The 18,149-nt window shown below is 40.4% G+C and overlaps 2 protein-coding genes across 3 annotated transcripts in view; one reads left to right on the forward strand and one right to left on the reverse strand.

Moving 5' to 3' along the window:
- The window catches only part of GIGYF2 (GRB10 interacting GYF protein 2), a gene marked incomplete at its 3' end in the record, with an annotated part of 181,145 nt that overhangs the window by 82,601 nt on the left and 80,395 nt on the right, over positions 1-18,149 (forward strand).
- Positions 1,000-10,758, reverse strand: KCNJ13 (potassium inwardly rectifying channel subfamily J member 13). 2 transcript variants are annotated; one of them, XM_027769347.1, is made up of 3 exons: positions 10,652-10,758; positions 4,958-5,432; positions 1,000-3,250 (listed from the first exon to the last, which is right to left on the reverse strand). In XM_027769347.1, exons 2-3 carry the CDS (start codon positions 5,415-5,417, stop codon positions 2,628-2,630), a joined length of 1,083 nt encoding a protein of 360 aa, XP_027625148.1. In that variant the 5' UTR covers positions 5,418-5,432; positions 10,652-10,758; the 3' UTR covers positions 1,000-2,627. The 2 variants fall into 2 exon arrangements, with proteins under 2 accessions (XP_027625148.1, XP_027625149.1); XM_027769348.1 differs by having other exon boundaries at positions 3,100-3,250; positions 5,194-5,432.

The raw sequence follows: 18,149 nt of genomic DNA on the forward strand, positions 1-18,149 counted from the left end.
CTGCAGTGGAGGAGGTCGGTTACAGTGATCATCTGATAGTGTGAGTCTGTGAGGATGAAATGAAAGAGTCTAAAAAACAGTTATACTGATGATACTGTAGGCTTAGCCCATTGTGATACTAATTAGTGCATTTTGGTGTGTGGTTACTTAGAAACTGACATAGTAATTTTTGGGTATAGATTGTTTCTGGTTATTAGTAATATGGGCTTACACATTTATTTGGCTTACATATGCTTGATTGGAATTTTGGTAACTACCTGTGTTCAGTTCGTTGGAACTGTCATGCTATCTGTGTTGGTTTCCAGTTGTACTTTACATTATCAGTAATTCTAGAGCGCACTTCCTGATTGCATGTCAGACACAGCGGCCAGGTTTGTGAGCCACACGTCCAGAAGGGCAGCACTGCCACCCCTCCTTCCAGTAGTGTCCCCCTTCCCATTCGTGTTTCATTTTTTTTTGAGAGAATAATGGTCTGTTGGAAGAAAACTTAAATCCTTAACCTAGAGACTGTGTTTCCTCGAAGTAAGTGAAAGGATCATGAACAGTGCTCCCAGAAGCTTCCTGTTGCCTAGACAAAGCATTTTAGATCACATTTCTTCATTAACTATTCATAAAGTATTTATTAAACAGCATAGTTTATCGAAAACCCCCCAGTGTGTGTGTGTGTGTGTGTGTGTGTGTGTAGGGGAAGTCACACTTAGCTTTCGAATACCAAGTTGCATGTGAAGAGTTAGTGTGAGACTTAGCTGACCTGAATGTGAACCTGCTGCATGTATACAGGAAGAATGCAGAGCCCAGATCTTCCTCAGTCCCTGTGTCTGTCATCCTGGGCAGCTTCGTGGAGCTGTTGCAGTTGTGATGGATAAGTGATACAGTGCTCTTAGGAAAAAACATACCATGTCAGCCTTCGATGCTACTTTATTTTCAGAGATCAGGTGAATCTTGATAATTTATTATAGACATAAGAATTCCAGCTATCTTTCTGTGTTACAGTAGTCTTGGGTTGGGAAAAAAAAAATCTGTTGGTCTGGCTCCTACTTAAGAACACCTAAGATTTTTAAACAGCAAAAGTTCCACAATAATTGTCAGTGCTCTCCATGTTCTTCTGTTTATTATTGGTCTTATACCACTCCACAGTTTTTCTTTATTTCCTTTTCCTTTTGGTTAAAGAGTAGAAAAAATGTGACTTGCTGCTGTACTCTGCTATTCATAACTCCTTGTCTTTACTTAAGAGACGTTTCCTGCCTGGTCATTTTCTAACCAGTAGGCAAGGTTAATCTTTTACTTTTCCCACATAATCTGAAAAAAGGAGATTTTTGAAAAATAAGAGCAGCTACAAATGTGTTTGAAACCTGATAGGGTGACGTTTTTGGTTCTTGTTTTGTTTGAGGACAGTTTGTAACATTTTTTTCCCTTTAATTGCAATGAAAATATACATAAGATAATCTTAAATTAAACTGGTTATAAGGGAGAAGGCTCATCTTAATATATATAATACAAATTGAAGCAGAGAAAGCATAATTTTCATGGAGTTTTAGATTTGGGAAGAAATAATAGAGTTTATCTAGTCCAGCCTCCTACTGGTGAGTAAACACTCATTTTGTGTTTATAGAAAAAACTATTTGAAGTTGGAGACAGGAATTTGGATTTGAAAGTACTTTGTTGCCTAATTATTTTTTGCTTTATTTATTGGAGAATTTTTTCCTAGTTGAGTTATAACTAACTAAACCTTTATGTCTGTGAAAACCTAACTATATTTTCCATTTAAAAATTATTTAGAGCTGTCATGATTTTTTATTCCATTGAATGGGTCAAAGGTAGGAAGTGGTTATTTTTCTTGGGCTGGTAGCCACTCAGATGAAAGGTGATTATCGTATCTTCTTGCCAAAAATACTGCCCTGCAGGTCTCATTTGGGCTAGAGCTTATCTTTAATTTGTTCGGGTCACTTTCTGCCACAAATATATTAATATGTGCATGTGTTTGGATGTCATGTTCATATGCTTTTAGTGTTCTGCATAAATGTATACTTGTCATTTTTTTTAGAAGTTTGTGGTTTTAGCTGTTATACATTAAGGAGGCAATACTTACCCTAAGTTGTAGTATAAAGAACCAAAGGAATCATCTTTGTTGGCTTGAAAGAGGAACAGTTTTATAAGGATGTTCACTGAATGTTGTGAAATCATCATTCTACCCAGGGAGCTAGGTTTGAAACCGGACTATTGCTTCAATTTGCAGATGAAAATGAGAGCTCTCTGGTTGATTTTCTTAGAATTCAGCTGTGTCATTGAACTTTCCTGTCCATTTTACCTTCATTACTAGTTTCATACCACATCCTTACAAATGCCTCTGCATCATTTCTGTGTAAGTATCTGTCAAGTTGAGTCACATTGATTTCAGCAGATAACCACAGATACAGACTTTGTAAGGTAGAATGTTACATTTGCAGAATGTGTATCAGTAGCTCAGCCTTTCTTTGTGGGCACAGGCATGATTACCATGATGTAATCAGAGAGATGTAATCAGCATTGAAAAAAAGGAAAAACATGAGATACAGTGACAAAAAAGTAACTGCATAACTGCTTGGGTATATTTAATACATTAAAAAATAGGGTGCCATCGATAAGTCTTACTCTGTCAGTCCCGTTTCAGAGATCTGAAAATTGTCAATGCTTTGTCCATTGATACGAATGTCTAGGTCAGTCCTGTTTGGGCTCTTAGAGACCAGAGGAGTTGGAAGTTCAGGAATGGTCTTGTCAAAATTCTCCATCTTGATTTGGTATTCACCTTTGGAACTGCGGGTCAGCAGAGTTGCAAAACAGTGATGTAACATGATCTCAGAGGGTAGGTAGGATGTCCTCCTCTGGCATATTTCTCCCGTGCCTTCCTGCATGGCTGAAAGGAATACCACTAATTCAAAGTGGGGAGGGTTTTCATGCTGGAGCAGAGTAGCCAGAGGACTTGATGGTGTGATGGAGTGGCAGTAGGTGAGTGGAAAGATAAAGAATGGACATTCCTCAGAACTGATGCCATCAAGGTGGAAGTCTACACTCGTCTGGTAGAGTTCACCGTTTTCTTTTTCCTGATAGAGAACAGCGGAGACCCGGACATTGGTTAGAGGGCTAGGTCGAATGTTGGCCACTTGGAAGATAAGATTAGGTTTGCCGTCTATGTGAGCCACTACCGCCAAGTCAGTGAAGCGAATTGAGAAAGCTCGATTTTTTGGCCGGGCAATCTTCGCCACAAAGGCACCTAAATTAGAAACCATTGAATTTTTTTTTAGAATGAAGACTTTAAATATCGTATCTTTCTGAATGACAAGAGTATATCAAATAGTTACACATTTCTTGGCGTTATGCCTTCAGTGAGTCCGGAATTGGACTCATTGTTAACTTGAGTCTCATTTGTTTGCCTCAAGAATTTTTTAGAGTATTCATACATTTCTATGTCAAAGTCATGAAAATCAGAATGGATAAGCAAAATAGATTTTGTAACATACAAATTTTAAACCTTACCCTCTAGTTTCTTACAAACTCAAATAATTGATCATTTCTTATATTGCTATACCCACTTAAAAATGCGGTAGAAAAATAACAGCAATTTGGTTACAACCAGATTCAGAATAGAATGATTTGCGGTGGGAAGGGGACTGGTAGAATGACTGAATGACACATTGAAGATCTTTTTTTAACTTTGAAGCTTACACCTTTTTTAGGGGAGGCTCTAGCAATAAAGTGATTTCAGTGCACCTTTCAGGTCCATTTTCCATGTGTCCCAAGCTATAGATGAGGGTTTCTTAACCATTTTTGTGTCACAGATCTTGTTGAAAGGCTAGTAAGGCCTCTGTGGCACTTTTCAGAATTATGTCTTAAATACTTAAAAATGAAATTAAAGGGAATCCAAATGTATTGAAATTTGTTTGAAGATTTAAAAAAAGTTCTATTATAATATATGTGTTTTGTTAGTGCATTGAATAACAACTTCTAGTGGTAGATTTAATATGGAAATATGTGGTTTGTTTGTATCAAACTTACTGATACTGTTGATGCCATTGTTTTTATATCACCAAATTTGTAATTGAAAGAAATCACAAAGTTTAGTTGGGGTTTAATGGAAAAGATATTTTAATTTTACAGATCCTCTAACTTTAAATCAAGGACTGACCCAGTGCCAAACTGTTGTAGAAATGAAATGATTTGCTATACATTACGGAGCTAGTTTGTAGCACACTGGGACTTAACTCCATGTTACATTGCTTATTACCCTATCACTGAATGTAGGGTAAAGCCAGTTTTTTTCCTTCTAATTGTATATGCTACATAAAAGTCACACTTGCCCTCCTTTAGTGAAGAGTCTTGTATGTTACTAGGTTTATAAGCAGAGTTTTATAATCATTTTATGGCTGTATTTCTAGTTCATTTTGCTAAATAAGGATGTGTGTATATGTAACTTGTTCTCTAACATATAATGCTGACTGTGGTGCTCTGGGCTCACTGGTGTTGGGTAAATGTTGAAAAGATGAAGTCAGAGGAGAAAAACTCTAGCCCCATGAGGAAGAAGAAAAATCAAATTCTTCCTTTTACGTAAAATGACTGTCAAAATATGCATGGAACATATTTATTCACTTTGTAACAAAATGTTAAGCCTCTGTGGACAGCTCCTGGTGGACCTTTTGCCACTGTATTTTGGGCATAGGATGTTCTGGCAAATTAGTGTCATAATGATCCCTTTCTTAAGTTGTTCCAGTGGGTAAAGTTTAAATACTGAGTCACGTTCCTTACACATCTCCTATGATTTGGCCCTGGACTATTTCTTTTCTATCTTAGACATTATCTGCCAATAATCACATATAGATTATTCTGTAACAGAGTTGCTCGTAACTGAGTATACCCTTTCTGAAACACTTGCAGTTGTTTTCTTTCTTTTTTTTTTTTTTAAGAAAAAACCAAAGACAATTACCTGTGATAAAAGCCTCTAGCATGAGGCCTAGGAGCATTTGTATGGCAAGTAAGGCGATTGCACTTGGACAGTCACCACTGGGGAACATGGTACCATAACCAATTGTGAGTTGTGTCTCCAAGGAGAAGGAGAATGCAGCTGTGAAACTGGTGATGTACTTGACACAGATAGTGTGGTTTTCAGGTGGGGCATCATGATCTAGTTCCAGATCACCATTCATCTCAGCTAGAACATACCAGAGCACTGCAAAGACAAGCCAGTGGACAACAAAAGAAGCAGAAAAGACCAGCAGCATCCAGCGCCAGCGCATGTCCATTAGGATCCCCCACGCGTCTCGGAGGTAGGCAAGGCCTCTCTGCGCACCATCCATCTGAAGTGTGCTGTGGCCATCCTTGGTGACCATCCTCCGGTATCTCTGACTTAGGAGAGGAGCAATAACTTTGCAGTTACTGCCTTCCATCTCAGGCTGTGTGCTCTGAAACCAAGAGTAAATCAGAAAGCCGTGAACTGTTTTATAGTTAATATTAAAGAATTCTGAAACCTCATTCACTTTCTGCTTTCTTGGAAGTGCCTCGGGCTTTCCCGTGTTTCTCCCTTCTCTCTTCATATAAGGAGGCTCTTACTCGCTGAGACGTGCATTACTAGCTAACCTCGTTTTACCTCAGGATCTCTCTTTTGTTGTTCCCATGAATGACTGTTAAAATATTGCTTGACAAGTACATTTTAGAATATCGCTCTAAAGTACTGTTTCCAAGTACCTTTTAGAATTCTCGAGGGTGGGGGGTTATGATACATGCCTTTTTGACACCCTTGAACGTCCTTGCCCAAGCCCAGGCATGAGTATCTTGTAAGTAACAGCTTTTCATAATTAGGAATAATTCACAATTGAGGAAGTCGAAATATACAAGCGTTGTTCTGTGTAAATAAATAGAAATCGTTGGGAAGCTTCGTAGAATACTGTCAGCGAATCTTCTGACTCCAGACTCAGCATTAGAACAAGACTGTACTGTGGTAAATTCAGGGTGCACAGTTCTCATGTCCGTGTTATTGCAGCCCGTTCATGGTTCTGTTTTAGGTCAGAGCGTGTGTACACTCACTGGAGAGGCAGGGAGAGTGTGAAAGTGGCCCCAGGGGAACTGGTCATGCACAGTCCTTCTCCATTTCTCCTCCTCTTGGGATTTTGGGGACGGCGCACACACACACACACACACACACACACGCACGCACACTCGGCATGCTTCTCAATTTGCCTGGTCTGGGACTTGAACCATCCAGTTGACCCTTTGGGATCCAGCCACCTTAACCACCAGACTATGGGCTGGCTCTCTGTTCAGAGCCTTGCAATTAGTTGTCGGTTTTGCCCCTTTGTGGCCATATTCGTGGATTCTTTCTACCCTAGCTGATGGATTGCTGCGTTTTGGACCGTTCCAGTACTGATTTGATTATGAGGTGGAGAGAGAATTGTTCTCTAGACAAACTAAGCTTTGAAAGTGAGTAAACCCAGAGAAAAAGACTCAAGCATTTGATGAACTAAATTAATCTTTAAGAGATCAAATGGCAATTTAGAAGGCAAAATTGTTAGAACTAGTTTCCTGCTCTAAATAGTTTTTATCATTGCTATGCTTTTCTCTTGGTAGTGAGGAGAGCTCTGCTGCGTGCTCCCCTGTGACCGTCTTTGATGTGACAAAGGTCTCCTGAGACTTGTGTAGGGACTGCCAGGACAGAGTGGAAATGGAGCTGTGCTCTTCTGAGCGCTCCTCTCTTCATTGCCACAGTCCGGTACAAGGAGCTCAGATCTGACTCTTCTTGCTTCTTCTTCAGAAGTGGATACTCCTGGGAGTGTTGCATACCCCTTTCCTGCCTCGTGAATGACGTTTAAGAAGGGCCCTAGTGACCCGTGGACTATGTTGGTACTCAGTTTGCTGGATCCTTCTGTGCCTAGAACTTTGGGGCTTTGGAGACTGCCTTCCTGTGTGGTCGGCACTGGATAGTGACCAGCGGGGTATATGCAATCTTCTGTCTTGCTCTGTGGCTTATTGAACATGCATTGCTGGTACTAGACACATTCTCTTGGATTTTCTTCAGATTTGAGCTACTGATGGAACTCTGGGATGATTGTTCAGTTTATTTAGATTGGATGGCCATTTCAGCTTCATATTACAGACTTTTAAAAGAATTTGAGTATTAACGTTTCATAACTCTACCCTAACAAGTTGTCATAATCATTTTATTTAGCATATTTTTTTTTCTTTTTACATAGCTTTTTAGTGACCTTTATTTTGTTAGATTCTTTGAATTTTTTAGGAGACCTGATCTCTGTCCTTTTGGAAATAACAACAACAAAATCTTAGGCACTAGCTAGATGCTTTTGGTCTGTATTATCTTTAATTCTTTGATATCTCAGCCAGATATACATTATTATCCCCATTTTTCAGATGAGGTCAATGAGGCTCAGACAATTTCTTGTGAAAGAAACTTACACAAAGCAAAATAGATTAGGACTTTAAGTTATTTAGACTTGGATAATAATCTTTAAAACTAGAATTTTTTTGGTTTGTTTTCCTTTTTTCAGTACAAGAATTTGCATATATTCAGAGAAGTTGGTGAAACAAAAATCTTTTTCATGATAATGAATATTATGTTCTCAAGATAGTCTTTGCTAGCCCCATTTCCATCACTGTTATTAAATGCCTTTTTGGGGGGACCAGCAGTTAGCATAATGGCTATGTTGCTGAACTCCCATGTAGTCAACTGTGGTTCGAGTTCTGGACCTGGTGGCTTAAACTCATACTGGGTGCACGTGTGTGTGTGTGTGTGTGTGTGTGTGTGTGTGTCCAAGATCCTGAGAGGAGACCGGAGGAGAAGGGATTGTGGCATGGCCATCCCCCCGGGGGTGATTTCTCGCTTTCTGTTTCTCTCTCTCTGTCTTTCTCTTGAGCGCATGCACCCTATAGCAAAAACCTCTCCCAAATAAATAAATAAGTAAATAAATAGTGCTTCTTTTTGCTTCTGTAACTGTCTGAAGTATGTCTTAAAACATTTATATGTGATCCTTATGATAGTAACGATTAGTAATATTATTATGTGTTGTTTATTATGTGCCAGGAATCAAATGTTCACATGTATTAACTCATGGAAGCCAACAGGAAGCATCTGGCACAGAGATAGAGCTCTCAGTGTTAGTTGCTTTCTGGTTAACAAACGTTCACAGCAATAGGTGCCATTATTACTCCCATTTTACAGACGCAAAGATCGCAGAGGTCATAAGTGTGCATACAGATTTCATGCACCCCGAGTTTAGAACCAGTGCTTTATTGCCTCAAAAACAGACATTTGGCCTCAGGTGGCCTTTGTGAATAGCACTATATTCCATTTGACTAGTTTTAGTTCAAAGCCACTACAGAGTATCTGCTTTTCAGGTATGTCTGTTAGGTTCAGACCTCTGACTTGTAGGTAAGAAATAAATTTAGTTAAGTAAGACTTCTTTCAGACTTGAGGATTAGTACCATCAGAATTATTAGTCTAGTTATATTCTGCAAACCACTAAAATTAATATCATGTTGGAGGGGCAAATTCTAACGTCCTGCTAACTATATTTTGCTGTGAGACAATCAGTTAAAAGATAAAATTATGTCATGTCAATGAAAGGTTTTGACACTTGGAGAGTAAGAAGGCTGTAAAATGAGAGGATAATTGCTTGGTCTCACAAAGGTGTGTGAGCCACTTGGTGTCCCACTCCCTCTGTGCTTCCCCTGAGGGTGCCCCCCTGGGCCTGGACACTGCTGCTCCTTCCCCTTGTGAAACCCCAGTCCTGGGACCGCTGCTACGGTGTAGTGTTCCACAAAGGTTTGAGGAGAAAAGTTCCATGCTGCTTCTTGATTTTTCAGCCCTCTTTATGAAATTTCTAAACTTTGTTACCTGGAGAGAGAGCCTTTCCATATATACTGTAGCTAATAAAATCAATTCTCACTTGGGCCTTTTCAGGATTGTTGCCTGTGCAGTTTTTGTAGCCCTCTTACTCTGGGCTCTTTACAGTGTCATTTTTCTTTTCTCCTGCAACTAAATACATGGAAAATCCTGTGAATGGGGAAGTCCAAAGGCTCATCAAAACAGTAAAGCATATTTTCCCTTCCTTCCTTCCTTCCTTCCTCCTTCCTTCCTTCCTTCCTTCCTTCCTTCCTTCCTTCCTTCCTTTTTTCCTCCCTTCATTTTTTTTTTTAAACTAAAACTTTGCTGGATCTCGTTTGGATAATGTTAGCAAAGTTGAGAGAAGTAAGATTTTGATCCCAGCTTAACAGTTTATCCCAGATTTTCTGTCTGCTTGTGTAGGTTTTTTTAAGTTTGCTATAGGGTACGTGCCCTCCCCAGAGAGAGAGGAGAGAGAAAGCAAGAAATTACCCCCAAGGAGGGATGGCCACACCACAGCCCTTCTCCACCATTCTCCTCTTGGGGTTTTGGGCATGCACACAAATGCACTTGGTGTAATTTTCAGACTGCCAGGGTCCAGGACTCAACCATGCCATCAGCCATGTGAGGTCCCGCAGGCTTCACCTCTGCGCCACCTGCTGGCCTCTGTTTGTATGGTTTTTAAAAAACTATGTAATTGATAAATGTTGGGTTTTCATTCCATCAAATTAAAAAGTGTCTGATGGGCACACGTTATGTTTGTATTATTACATTTCCAGGTAATTTTCATATTCCCACAGTCACACAAATGGTTTTGAATATACATTTGTCTTGGTTTGTGTGTCTGTGATTCTCATCAGCTGATTCCAATAGAAAGTATTATAGAAAGGGAAGATCGGAAAGGTTCGTTTGTATATCTTTGTATGTAGGCTGCCCCTTACCAATTGTTTTGTGGAAAAAATAGTACTTATTATAAAAACAATGCTTTGGCAGCTTCTTTGGCCATCAAAATAATGAGTTAATTTTCATTAGGTTGTACACTTTGAATTCTGTCTTTTCTATTATGGTGATGTAATGAAGTAAAGAAGTTCATATAAAACAGTTAAGCTGTAGGCTGTAACTACAAATGTTAAGTGAATATAGTGTTACTATGTATTTTTTCACATCTGGTATAAATACTTTCTTTAAGAGTGTATTGAGAGTCTTATAATCATCTTTCCTGTCTTCCGTAATTAGGGCAAACAATGTGAGTTCTAACCCTATTATATAAGCTCAGAGATTCTTTTATATTTTGATTTCTTATTTATAGAAACATCTGTTAATTTCAGTAATAATCCCATGCTTAAGAAAACATAAAATTAGGATACTCATCACTTTCTCATGGGTTGAAAATATAAAAAGTGACTTATTTGTTTGGCATTTGTTTCTGTATGCTCTCTTTAAGTTTCTTTAATCCCTTCCCCCTAAAAATACACTTTTTTTTTTAAAATTAGGAGCACTGATTTTTTTTTTTTTTAGGGCTTTTTTCTCATTTTTATACTACAGTGAAGTATTAGTATACGTAATAGAATAATTAAGAACATTTCTGATCATGCTTTCAGGAGGATTATTATTCCATTTTTAACATTTCGGGAAAAAGAATGAAGAACCTTAATGTATGACCCTATAGGGTCATACTTTGTTTTAAAAATCTGTTGGAAGTAATCTAACCCTGTCCCAATTTTACAGTCATTCAAAATGTTCCCCTTAAGGCAAGAAGTAAGAATATATATTCGTTCATGTACTCACCAGATCTTTTGCTGGGTCAGTCTGTATGCCAAAGTAGGTCTTAAGAAAACTTGTTGAGACTGTCTTTTTGATCAGGTAATTTTAATCTACAAGTCTAGTTTGTAAGGTTTTCTTCTTGGACTGGGTTTACAGCTTACATTCCTCTGTTTATAATGTCGTGGGGGCTGGTTTCAGCTGAAGCTGATGTGATTGGTCACTTAGTCTGCAGGGGGGCCAATTAGCTCTGATCATGTGGAAAAGAATGCTGGTTTGTTAGGAGGTCTTTCTTTACCCAACACAAACCTTAACAACTCTGGAGAAAGCCTCTAGAACTGACTTGGAGAAGGGGTGCATTTTTTCCCCTCTAATCAGGACTGGTCTTTAGTAAGTTTGCATAATCATACTTAAGAGTTTATTTGAAAGTTCAAAGGGATAAAATTCCCTTCAAGATTCCCTTTCAGACGTCTTTCCTTATATAGCATGTTAAAGTGAGGTATTTCCTGTATGTTTTCCCCCATCATTTCTTTGGGGAAGATTTATTTGGATAAGGACTTTTAGATATGATTTAATGAACTCATATAACTAGTTTTTCTTTTTCAGACAGGAGGTAGATCCCATTTAAAGGGAGATAGGGCACCTCCCTCACCCCCGAGAGAGTTGCTGTCTTGTGTGGTCCCTGTCAAATTTCCCTCTTTTACTTGACCCTAATTCCTCTCCTCTCCCAGTGACCATATTCCTTTGCCCTTAGAGATTAAATCTTGCTCTTAAAGAATTCATGGCCCCTTGTAATGAGACTTAATTGGACAAAGACCAAAAGGTCAGAAGGACATTGTCCAGAACATGCAGGTAATGTGTGTAAAAGCATTATCACAACAGCCGGAATGGGGCAGGGCACTCCTGATGGGTGGGTGGGACCCTCCCTGATTTGGGGAGATGAACTCCAAGATATGAATCACCAGACCCTCAAAATTAACTGAGATAATGACCTTTTTTCCAAATTAACAGCTCCTGAACAAACCAGTTTTCAATTAGCCACCATTATATGGGGTCACATGACTATGAGACCACCCTAAGGTATAGCATAACCTATAGATGTGACCCTCCTATCATGAAGGGAATGCATACACCACAAGCCTGGACAAAGGCCCTCCTGACCCAGGGAAAAGTCCCCCACCCTAGTTTTTCCTCAGCAACCCCCTTTCCGGGATGCGCTTTCTGCTCAGGAGCTTTGCTTTCCCCCCTTAATGAAGTCCGCTTGCTCTCCCCTCTGTGTCCGTGTCTCTAATTCTTAGTGAGAGTGAGACAAGAACCGTGTCCCACTGCAGTGCTGGGCCTGATCGCCCCTGCACGGTAAGTCCCTACATATTTCCATATCTCATCACAGTGGCTACCATTAATTCCATAATTAGTGGTATAGTTTAGTTACATGAAAGCTCTTTTTTCTTCCCAAGGAAATAACTTTTTTTTTTTTAAAGGCTATGTATGAAGATCTTGATGAGGAATAAAATTGTTGACTACTTTGTACTTACCTTTTTATAAAAGTGTGAAAGAACTTAAGAATTTTCTAAAGACTTGCTTTAGTGATTGTTAGAGGATATTTCTCAGAGAAGTGTGATGAAGTACAGTAAAACATGATGTTCAGGGTCCAAGCTTAACTCAGTGCTGAAAAGGCATCTAGCTGGAAATGAGCTGTGGTATGGCTTTGTGTAATGCCTTAGTGAGGCGGTCCTTTTCCCCACCTCCGTGAGCTGCTGATGTTAAAACTTTGATCGAATGTCACACGTAAGAGGATCTGAGCAACAAAGACTGTGATTGTTCAAAGTAAAATCATGGGAGGCCTGCTAGGAAAATTATTAATGTAGACCAATATGAGGCCACTTAGAGCGTGAAATCCGCCTTTGTAGATTCCTCTCCTTCCCCTACAATATAAAAATATATTAATTCCTTCTTTGTTTTATAATGCCAAATACTTTAATTCAGGTTCAGACTCAGCATTAGAAATGTTGACCTTCAGAACTAAGGAAGGGAAAAACATAAAGGTGAGACTGGTGTGCGACGCTCACTCCTTTCGTATACTAGTAGGAATTGTACTTCACAGTGACCCCAGCTAGCCGAGCGTGGCGAAGATGAGACAGACAGCAAATGCGCCAGGGCAGGTTTGGTGTGATGCCGCCTTCAGGAAAGCAGAAGCAGCCTTGCCTTGCTGGTGCACCCTGGGGGTGCTGCTACATGGTGGCTTTGGGGAGGCCCCATTTGGGTTCACAGCTCAGTCTGAACAGCCTGGGCTCGGTGGTGCCTGCCTGTGGTCCTGGCATACTGGGAGACGGGGGCAGTAGACTTTCGACATGGCAAGACATTGTCAAAAATCTACCTCTATTGCTGTCTCCATCTTGCACCATCACATTAAAGAAGAAGAAGAAAGAATGGAACTCTTGTGTGTATCTGCTATATGTTCTGCATGGACATTATAGTAGGCAAGACAGTGAAAGGTACTGAACTTGGGAGCTTATTTCCATAAGCTTCGGGATATATGAGACAAAAGTGATTTGGCAAGATGATTCTCAAGAAAGCACTATCTTGAGTGAAGAAATTTTCTGATTTCTAATTTCTGAATTTGTACGATTTGAACTGTCTCTAGACAGTGATTTCCGATTACTGTGTGGTTCAAATCCTGGACCTGGCAGCTTAAACCCCTGCCAAGCATGAGTGTACCTGAGAGGAGAATGGAGGAGAAGGGATGTGGTGTGGCAACTCATCTAGGGGGTGATTTTGTAGTCTCGCTCTTTCTCTCTTTCAGTCTCTCTCTGGGGAGAGAGAGAAATGTGCCCTTCAGAAAAAACAAACAAAAAAATCGTAAAACAAAATTAGTTTCTCTGTCCCTAAAGGTGTTTGATTTTCGTTCTGGCTGAAGGAATGGTCTAATCCACAAATGTACTACATTGTGCTTGAAAACTTGGTTGGAGTAGTGTCCTGCCTGTGTACCTCGGTAATTTCCCCACTTTAGAACTTTAGCCCTGGTCTCCACATTCCTTCTCATGTAGTGTACTTAGCTTTCTTTTGAAGAAGCCTGGCGTTCTTACAGCTCTGCATATTTAACCCTACCTACCGGTTGCCTTCCCCGGAGATTGCAGGCAGCCTGTGAGTGCGGATCAGCAGACGGCTGAGCACAGAGGGCTGTCGGGATGTGGGGCATGTGCAAACCGCATGAGGTACTTTTTCAAGGAGATTTGATATGCTGCAGCCCCTCAAGCCTCCAGCCAGGAACTGTTCTGTTTTCAGGACCCGTGTTAACCGTGGAGTAGGTTGTTATCCCTCGAGGGTTAGACTGGGAGAAAACTTGCAAATCTCTGGGTATAGAATTTAATCTTCTCTATTCTGGCCACCTCGAGTTTTGTTTACAAGTAATTGTGGGGGGAAAAAAGTAAATATCAATTCTTGGGTGGGATTCCCTTTCACTGTTTTCGTTGGTGTTAGAAAATATTTTTAGTGTTGATCAGAGAATATATATCTGAATAGAAGAATACAAAATCACTTGTTAGAAAAATTTGCGCATAAACAAGCTTCAAAGTCTATCCCATAATTCCAGTTTTGCTTTTGGAGATTGGGTACTTGTGAGCTCCAAGTCTCACAGCTGTAGATTTTGTTGGCGGAGTGCCTCTGCGCTCCATCTGAAGTTTTCCATAAACACCACTTCTGGCTGCGAGTCAGACCTTCACACAGGTGCCCTTTTACTGCTCTTTCTCCTCAGGAGGTCCTCAGTCAGACCAGGCAGAGGCCAGCATTGCGTTTTAACTTAATTTAATCGTATTTTCAGGAGAATCCTATTTAGACTTTTAATACATCAAGGAAGAAACATGCGAATGTTCCCTGCCATGGGGGAAATGATTTACATGTGTAGTTCCTGTGTATTTTACTGCCTCTCACTCATCTTCTCACTGCCGATCGTAGAAACTTAAAATGCGTTATAGGTAGTGTGGCTCCTCATAAAATGGTCATGTTTTGCTATATTGAATAGAAATAAATATGTTGTAATTTGCGGGGTTTTTTTCTTTTACCATCTGGGAAAAGTCATAGACACCTTTAACACTGTGATAAAAGCCTTGAGCCCTTTTCCCTGAAAAAGAAAACACATGCCATCATAAAATGAGCTTCCAGTTCGAGAATTTACAGCCCTGAGCTCTTCCATTGGCTGTGTGCTAGGAGTATTTTGGTTCAGGTATGGATTTGTAAATTATTTAGTTATATTGACTTGTAAATCATCTTATTTATAAATTAATCTGTTAAGATTGAAAAGAGAAGCTGACTAAAGTATTGTTACCAACTTTGTCATGGTGCTGATGTCACAGGAGGAGGAAGGCGGATTTTCAGTGCTGAGAAGGGCCACATGGGGTCTCTCATTTTAGACCTGCTCACTAGGGAATGCTGGAGTTTTTAGACATGAAGGAATTTCAGATAATCATCTTCGAAATTGTCTGTGAGTGACTTTAATACAGTAGTCCCTCCTTATTTGCGGTTTTGCCTTTTGCGATTTCAGTTACCCACAGTCAACTGTGGTCTGAAAATATTAATAGAAAATTCTGGAAATAAACTATAAGTTTTAAATTGTGTGCCACCTGAGCGATGTGACAATATCTTACGCTGTGCCACCAGGAACGTGGCCGTCGTTTGTCCAGCGTATCCATGCTGTATGCATCACTTGCCTGTTAGTCACTTAGCTGCCGCCCTTGCTTTCAGACTGGAAAAATACAGTGTGCGTACTGGTTGGTACACCTGTAGTTTCAGGCATCCACTGGGGTCTTGGGATGTATCCCCCATAGATATGGGAGTACTACTGTATATGTCATTTATTTGTTAATTATTGTTTTATTTTTAATTGGCAGAGGGTATATGCACTTGCCAGAAACAGTGAGTGGGAAAAAACCACCTTCCAGTGGAGCGTGGTCATTACAGAACCCCTTTTCTTCCATTTCTCCATCCTGTTGGGATTTTTGGCACACACAATATGGTTAGCATGTCTTTAAACCTGCCAGGGGGCCAGCCAGGTGGCATGGTGGTTAAGGTGGCTGGATTCCACAGGGCCGACTACATCGTTTGAGTCCTAGATCTGGCGGTTTGAAATTATGACAGTGCGTGCGTGTGCATGCCCAAATCCTGAAAGGAGAGTGGAGAAGGGATTGTGACAGTGTAGAAGTAAACATGACAGTGCAGAAATAAACCCTGGTTTAGGAATTTAGTCCCTAGGCATGGCTCAGCTGCCTGACTTGGGAAACCACCTTATAGCTCTCCTTTTCACCCCTGCAGCGGCAGAGATGCTTACGTTTATTGTAAAGATCAGGGGAGACACGTGAGTGCATTTTGTCAGTGTAAGGTATACGTGAGTCCCTGTGCTGTGCACTTGGAGAGTAGGTGCCATGTGTGTGCCTTTTCTTTGTTTTTTAATTCTGTATCTTTAATGTTGTCTGTGGAGAAGGCAGTCATATATATTTACTAGAGATCTGAGCAAAACAAACGAACAGATGCAAAGAAATGGTATTGCTTCTTTGGGAAACTATTCAGTAGTACTTAGAAAACTTGAACATTCTGTGACCCAGGAGTTTTAGTCCTAAGTATATACCCATTAGAAATGTAAACATATGCTCGTGAGAATTCGTGTCCAAGAATGTTCATAGCTGCACAATTTGTAATAGTGAAAAAGTGAGAAACAGCAATAAAGTGAGAGTAGCGTTGTACCCTTTTGGAGGTTAAGATTCATAAAGTAAATACCCATTGGGGAACAGCTAGTGTGTTTTAGGCTATAGCAGTGAATATAGCTAGTGTGTGCCCATTTGTGTAATTAGAAGGATGTATAATCCCAGAGAAGTATTGTTATCATAGATGAAAAATATGTTACAGAACAGCAGGTGTGCACATTACAACTATGTTAAAGCCCAGTTATGTAAAAGCTAATCACCAGTAAGTAGAAATTTATTTTTAAGGTAGTGGGATTACTGTTATTTATACTATATATTAAAAATTTTTTTGAAGGGGGCAGCAGGTAGCGTGGAGGTTAAGGCACTGTGTCCCACATGACCGATTCCACTGTTTGAGTCCCAGACCTGGCAGCTTGAAAATCACACTTGGGCACGTTTGTGTATACCCAAAACCCCAAGAAGAGACTAGATTGCACTGTGGCCATCCCTCCTGGGGATGGGTTCCTCACTTTCTTTCTCTCTTCCATCTTTCTGGCTTGCGTGTGTGCCCTGTAGCCAGAGAATGTATACACCAGCACATGGGACAGAAAAAGAGCACTTTGTAGTAGGATGTGGCCACGTTGCCATCCTTTCTCCTCCATTTCTTCATCCTCTATGGATTTGGGGGATGCACAGACAGATTTGTGGTGTTTTTTAAGATTCCAGCACTAGGATTTGAACTGTGGTTGACTGTGGGATCTGGTACAACACCTAATTGCTGTGCTATAGGGTTGGCCTGACTAATAAGTGTATATTTTTTAATTGCCAGAGGGTGCATGCACTGACCAGAGAAAGGGAGAGGGAGAGAGGGAGAGAGGGAGGGAGACGCAGGGAGGGAGGGAGGGAGGGAGAAAGCACTACCTCATGGGGTGCGGTTGTGCTGAATTCCCTTCTCCATTTCTCCATCCTGTTAGGATTTTGAGCTCACGCTCATGAGTGAATGAGTGAGTGATTTACTTATTTATGTGTTTAGAGATTTTTGCTATAGGGTGTGTGTGCTCAGTGGAGAGAGCGAGACAGAGAGACAGAGAGCAAGAAGTCACCCGTAGGCAGGGATGGCTATGCTGCAGTCCCTCCTCCATTCTCCTCTCGGGATCTTAGGCACGGCATGCACATGTGCCTGATGCGAGTTTTAAGCTGCCAGGTTCAGAACTTGAACTGAGGTCAACTACATGGGAGTTGAGTGATGTAGCCATTATGCCATCTATTGATCCTGAGTGTTTTTATTTTATTTATTTATTTAATGATCAGTTAATTAAGTTCTTGGCAAAAAATTTAGAACACAAGTTTGTGAGGATAAACTCTATTTGTAAGGACAAACACAGATTGCAGGTAGCCCTGGAGCTGAGGAACAGCTTTGATTTTTGGTAAAATTTGCGCATCCGCAGCTTTCTGATCAACCCTGTGCAGCTCTGAAATCTCGTGTTTCTCCTTCTCTGTGTTGAGGATCTCACCTTCCTGGTGTCTGGGCTTCCACAGTTTCTTTTTCTCGAAACTTGAAGCATCAGTAAGGTACTTTGGGAGTTTTTACTTTGCTTATACCAATTTTCATGGAGGTGGCAATGACAGATTTCTGGTGTGTTCTATGCAGTGGAACTTGATTGAGGACCAGCGGTCCAGTTACAAGTAGCAAGCCACTGCTCAGCTGCTTCAGGAAAACCACTGTCTTGCCTCTGTGGTGTCCAGTGAGGATGACCAGAATGGTCCCAGGAGTGATGCTAGCTCGCAGCTCTCCCACATGCTGGCTGAAGGTTTTTTTTTTTTTTTTTTCCCTGGCCTAACAGCTTTTG

The sequence above is a fragment of the Tupaia chinensis genome, unplaced genomic scaffold (assembly GCF_000334495.1).
Source record: "Tupaia chinensis unplaced genomic scaffold, TupChi_1.0 Scaffold149383_1, whole genome shotgun sequence".
Classification (NCBI taxonomy): Eukaryota; Metazoa; Chordata; class Mammalia; order Scandentia; family Tupaiidae; genus Tupaia; species Tupaia belangeri.

What these genes read in the sequence shown, in the direction of transcription:
- KCNJ13 (XM_027769347.1), bottom strand. Translation starts at nt 5,417, where the DNA reads ATGGAAGGCAGTAACTGCAAAGTTATTGCTCCTCTCCTAAGTCAGAGA. An exon ending in GCTAGAGGCTTTTATCACAG is followed by an intron (nt 3,251 to 4,957) that starts GTAATTGTCTTT and finishes TTTCTAATTTAG; the next exon opens with GTGCCTTTGTGGCGAAGATT.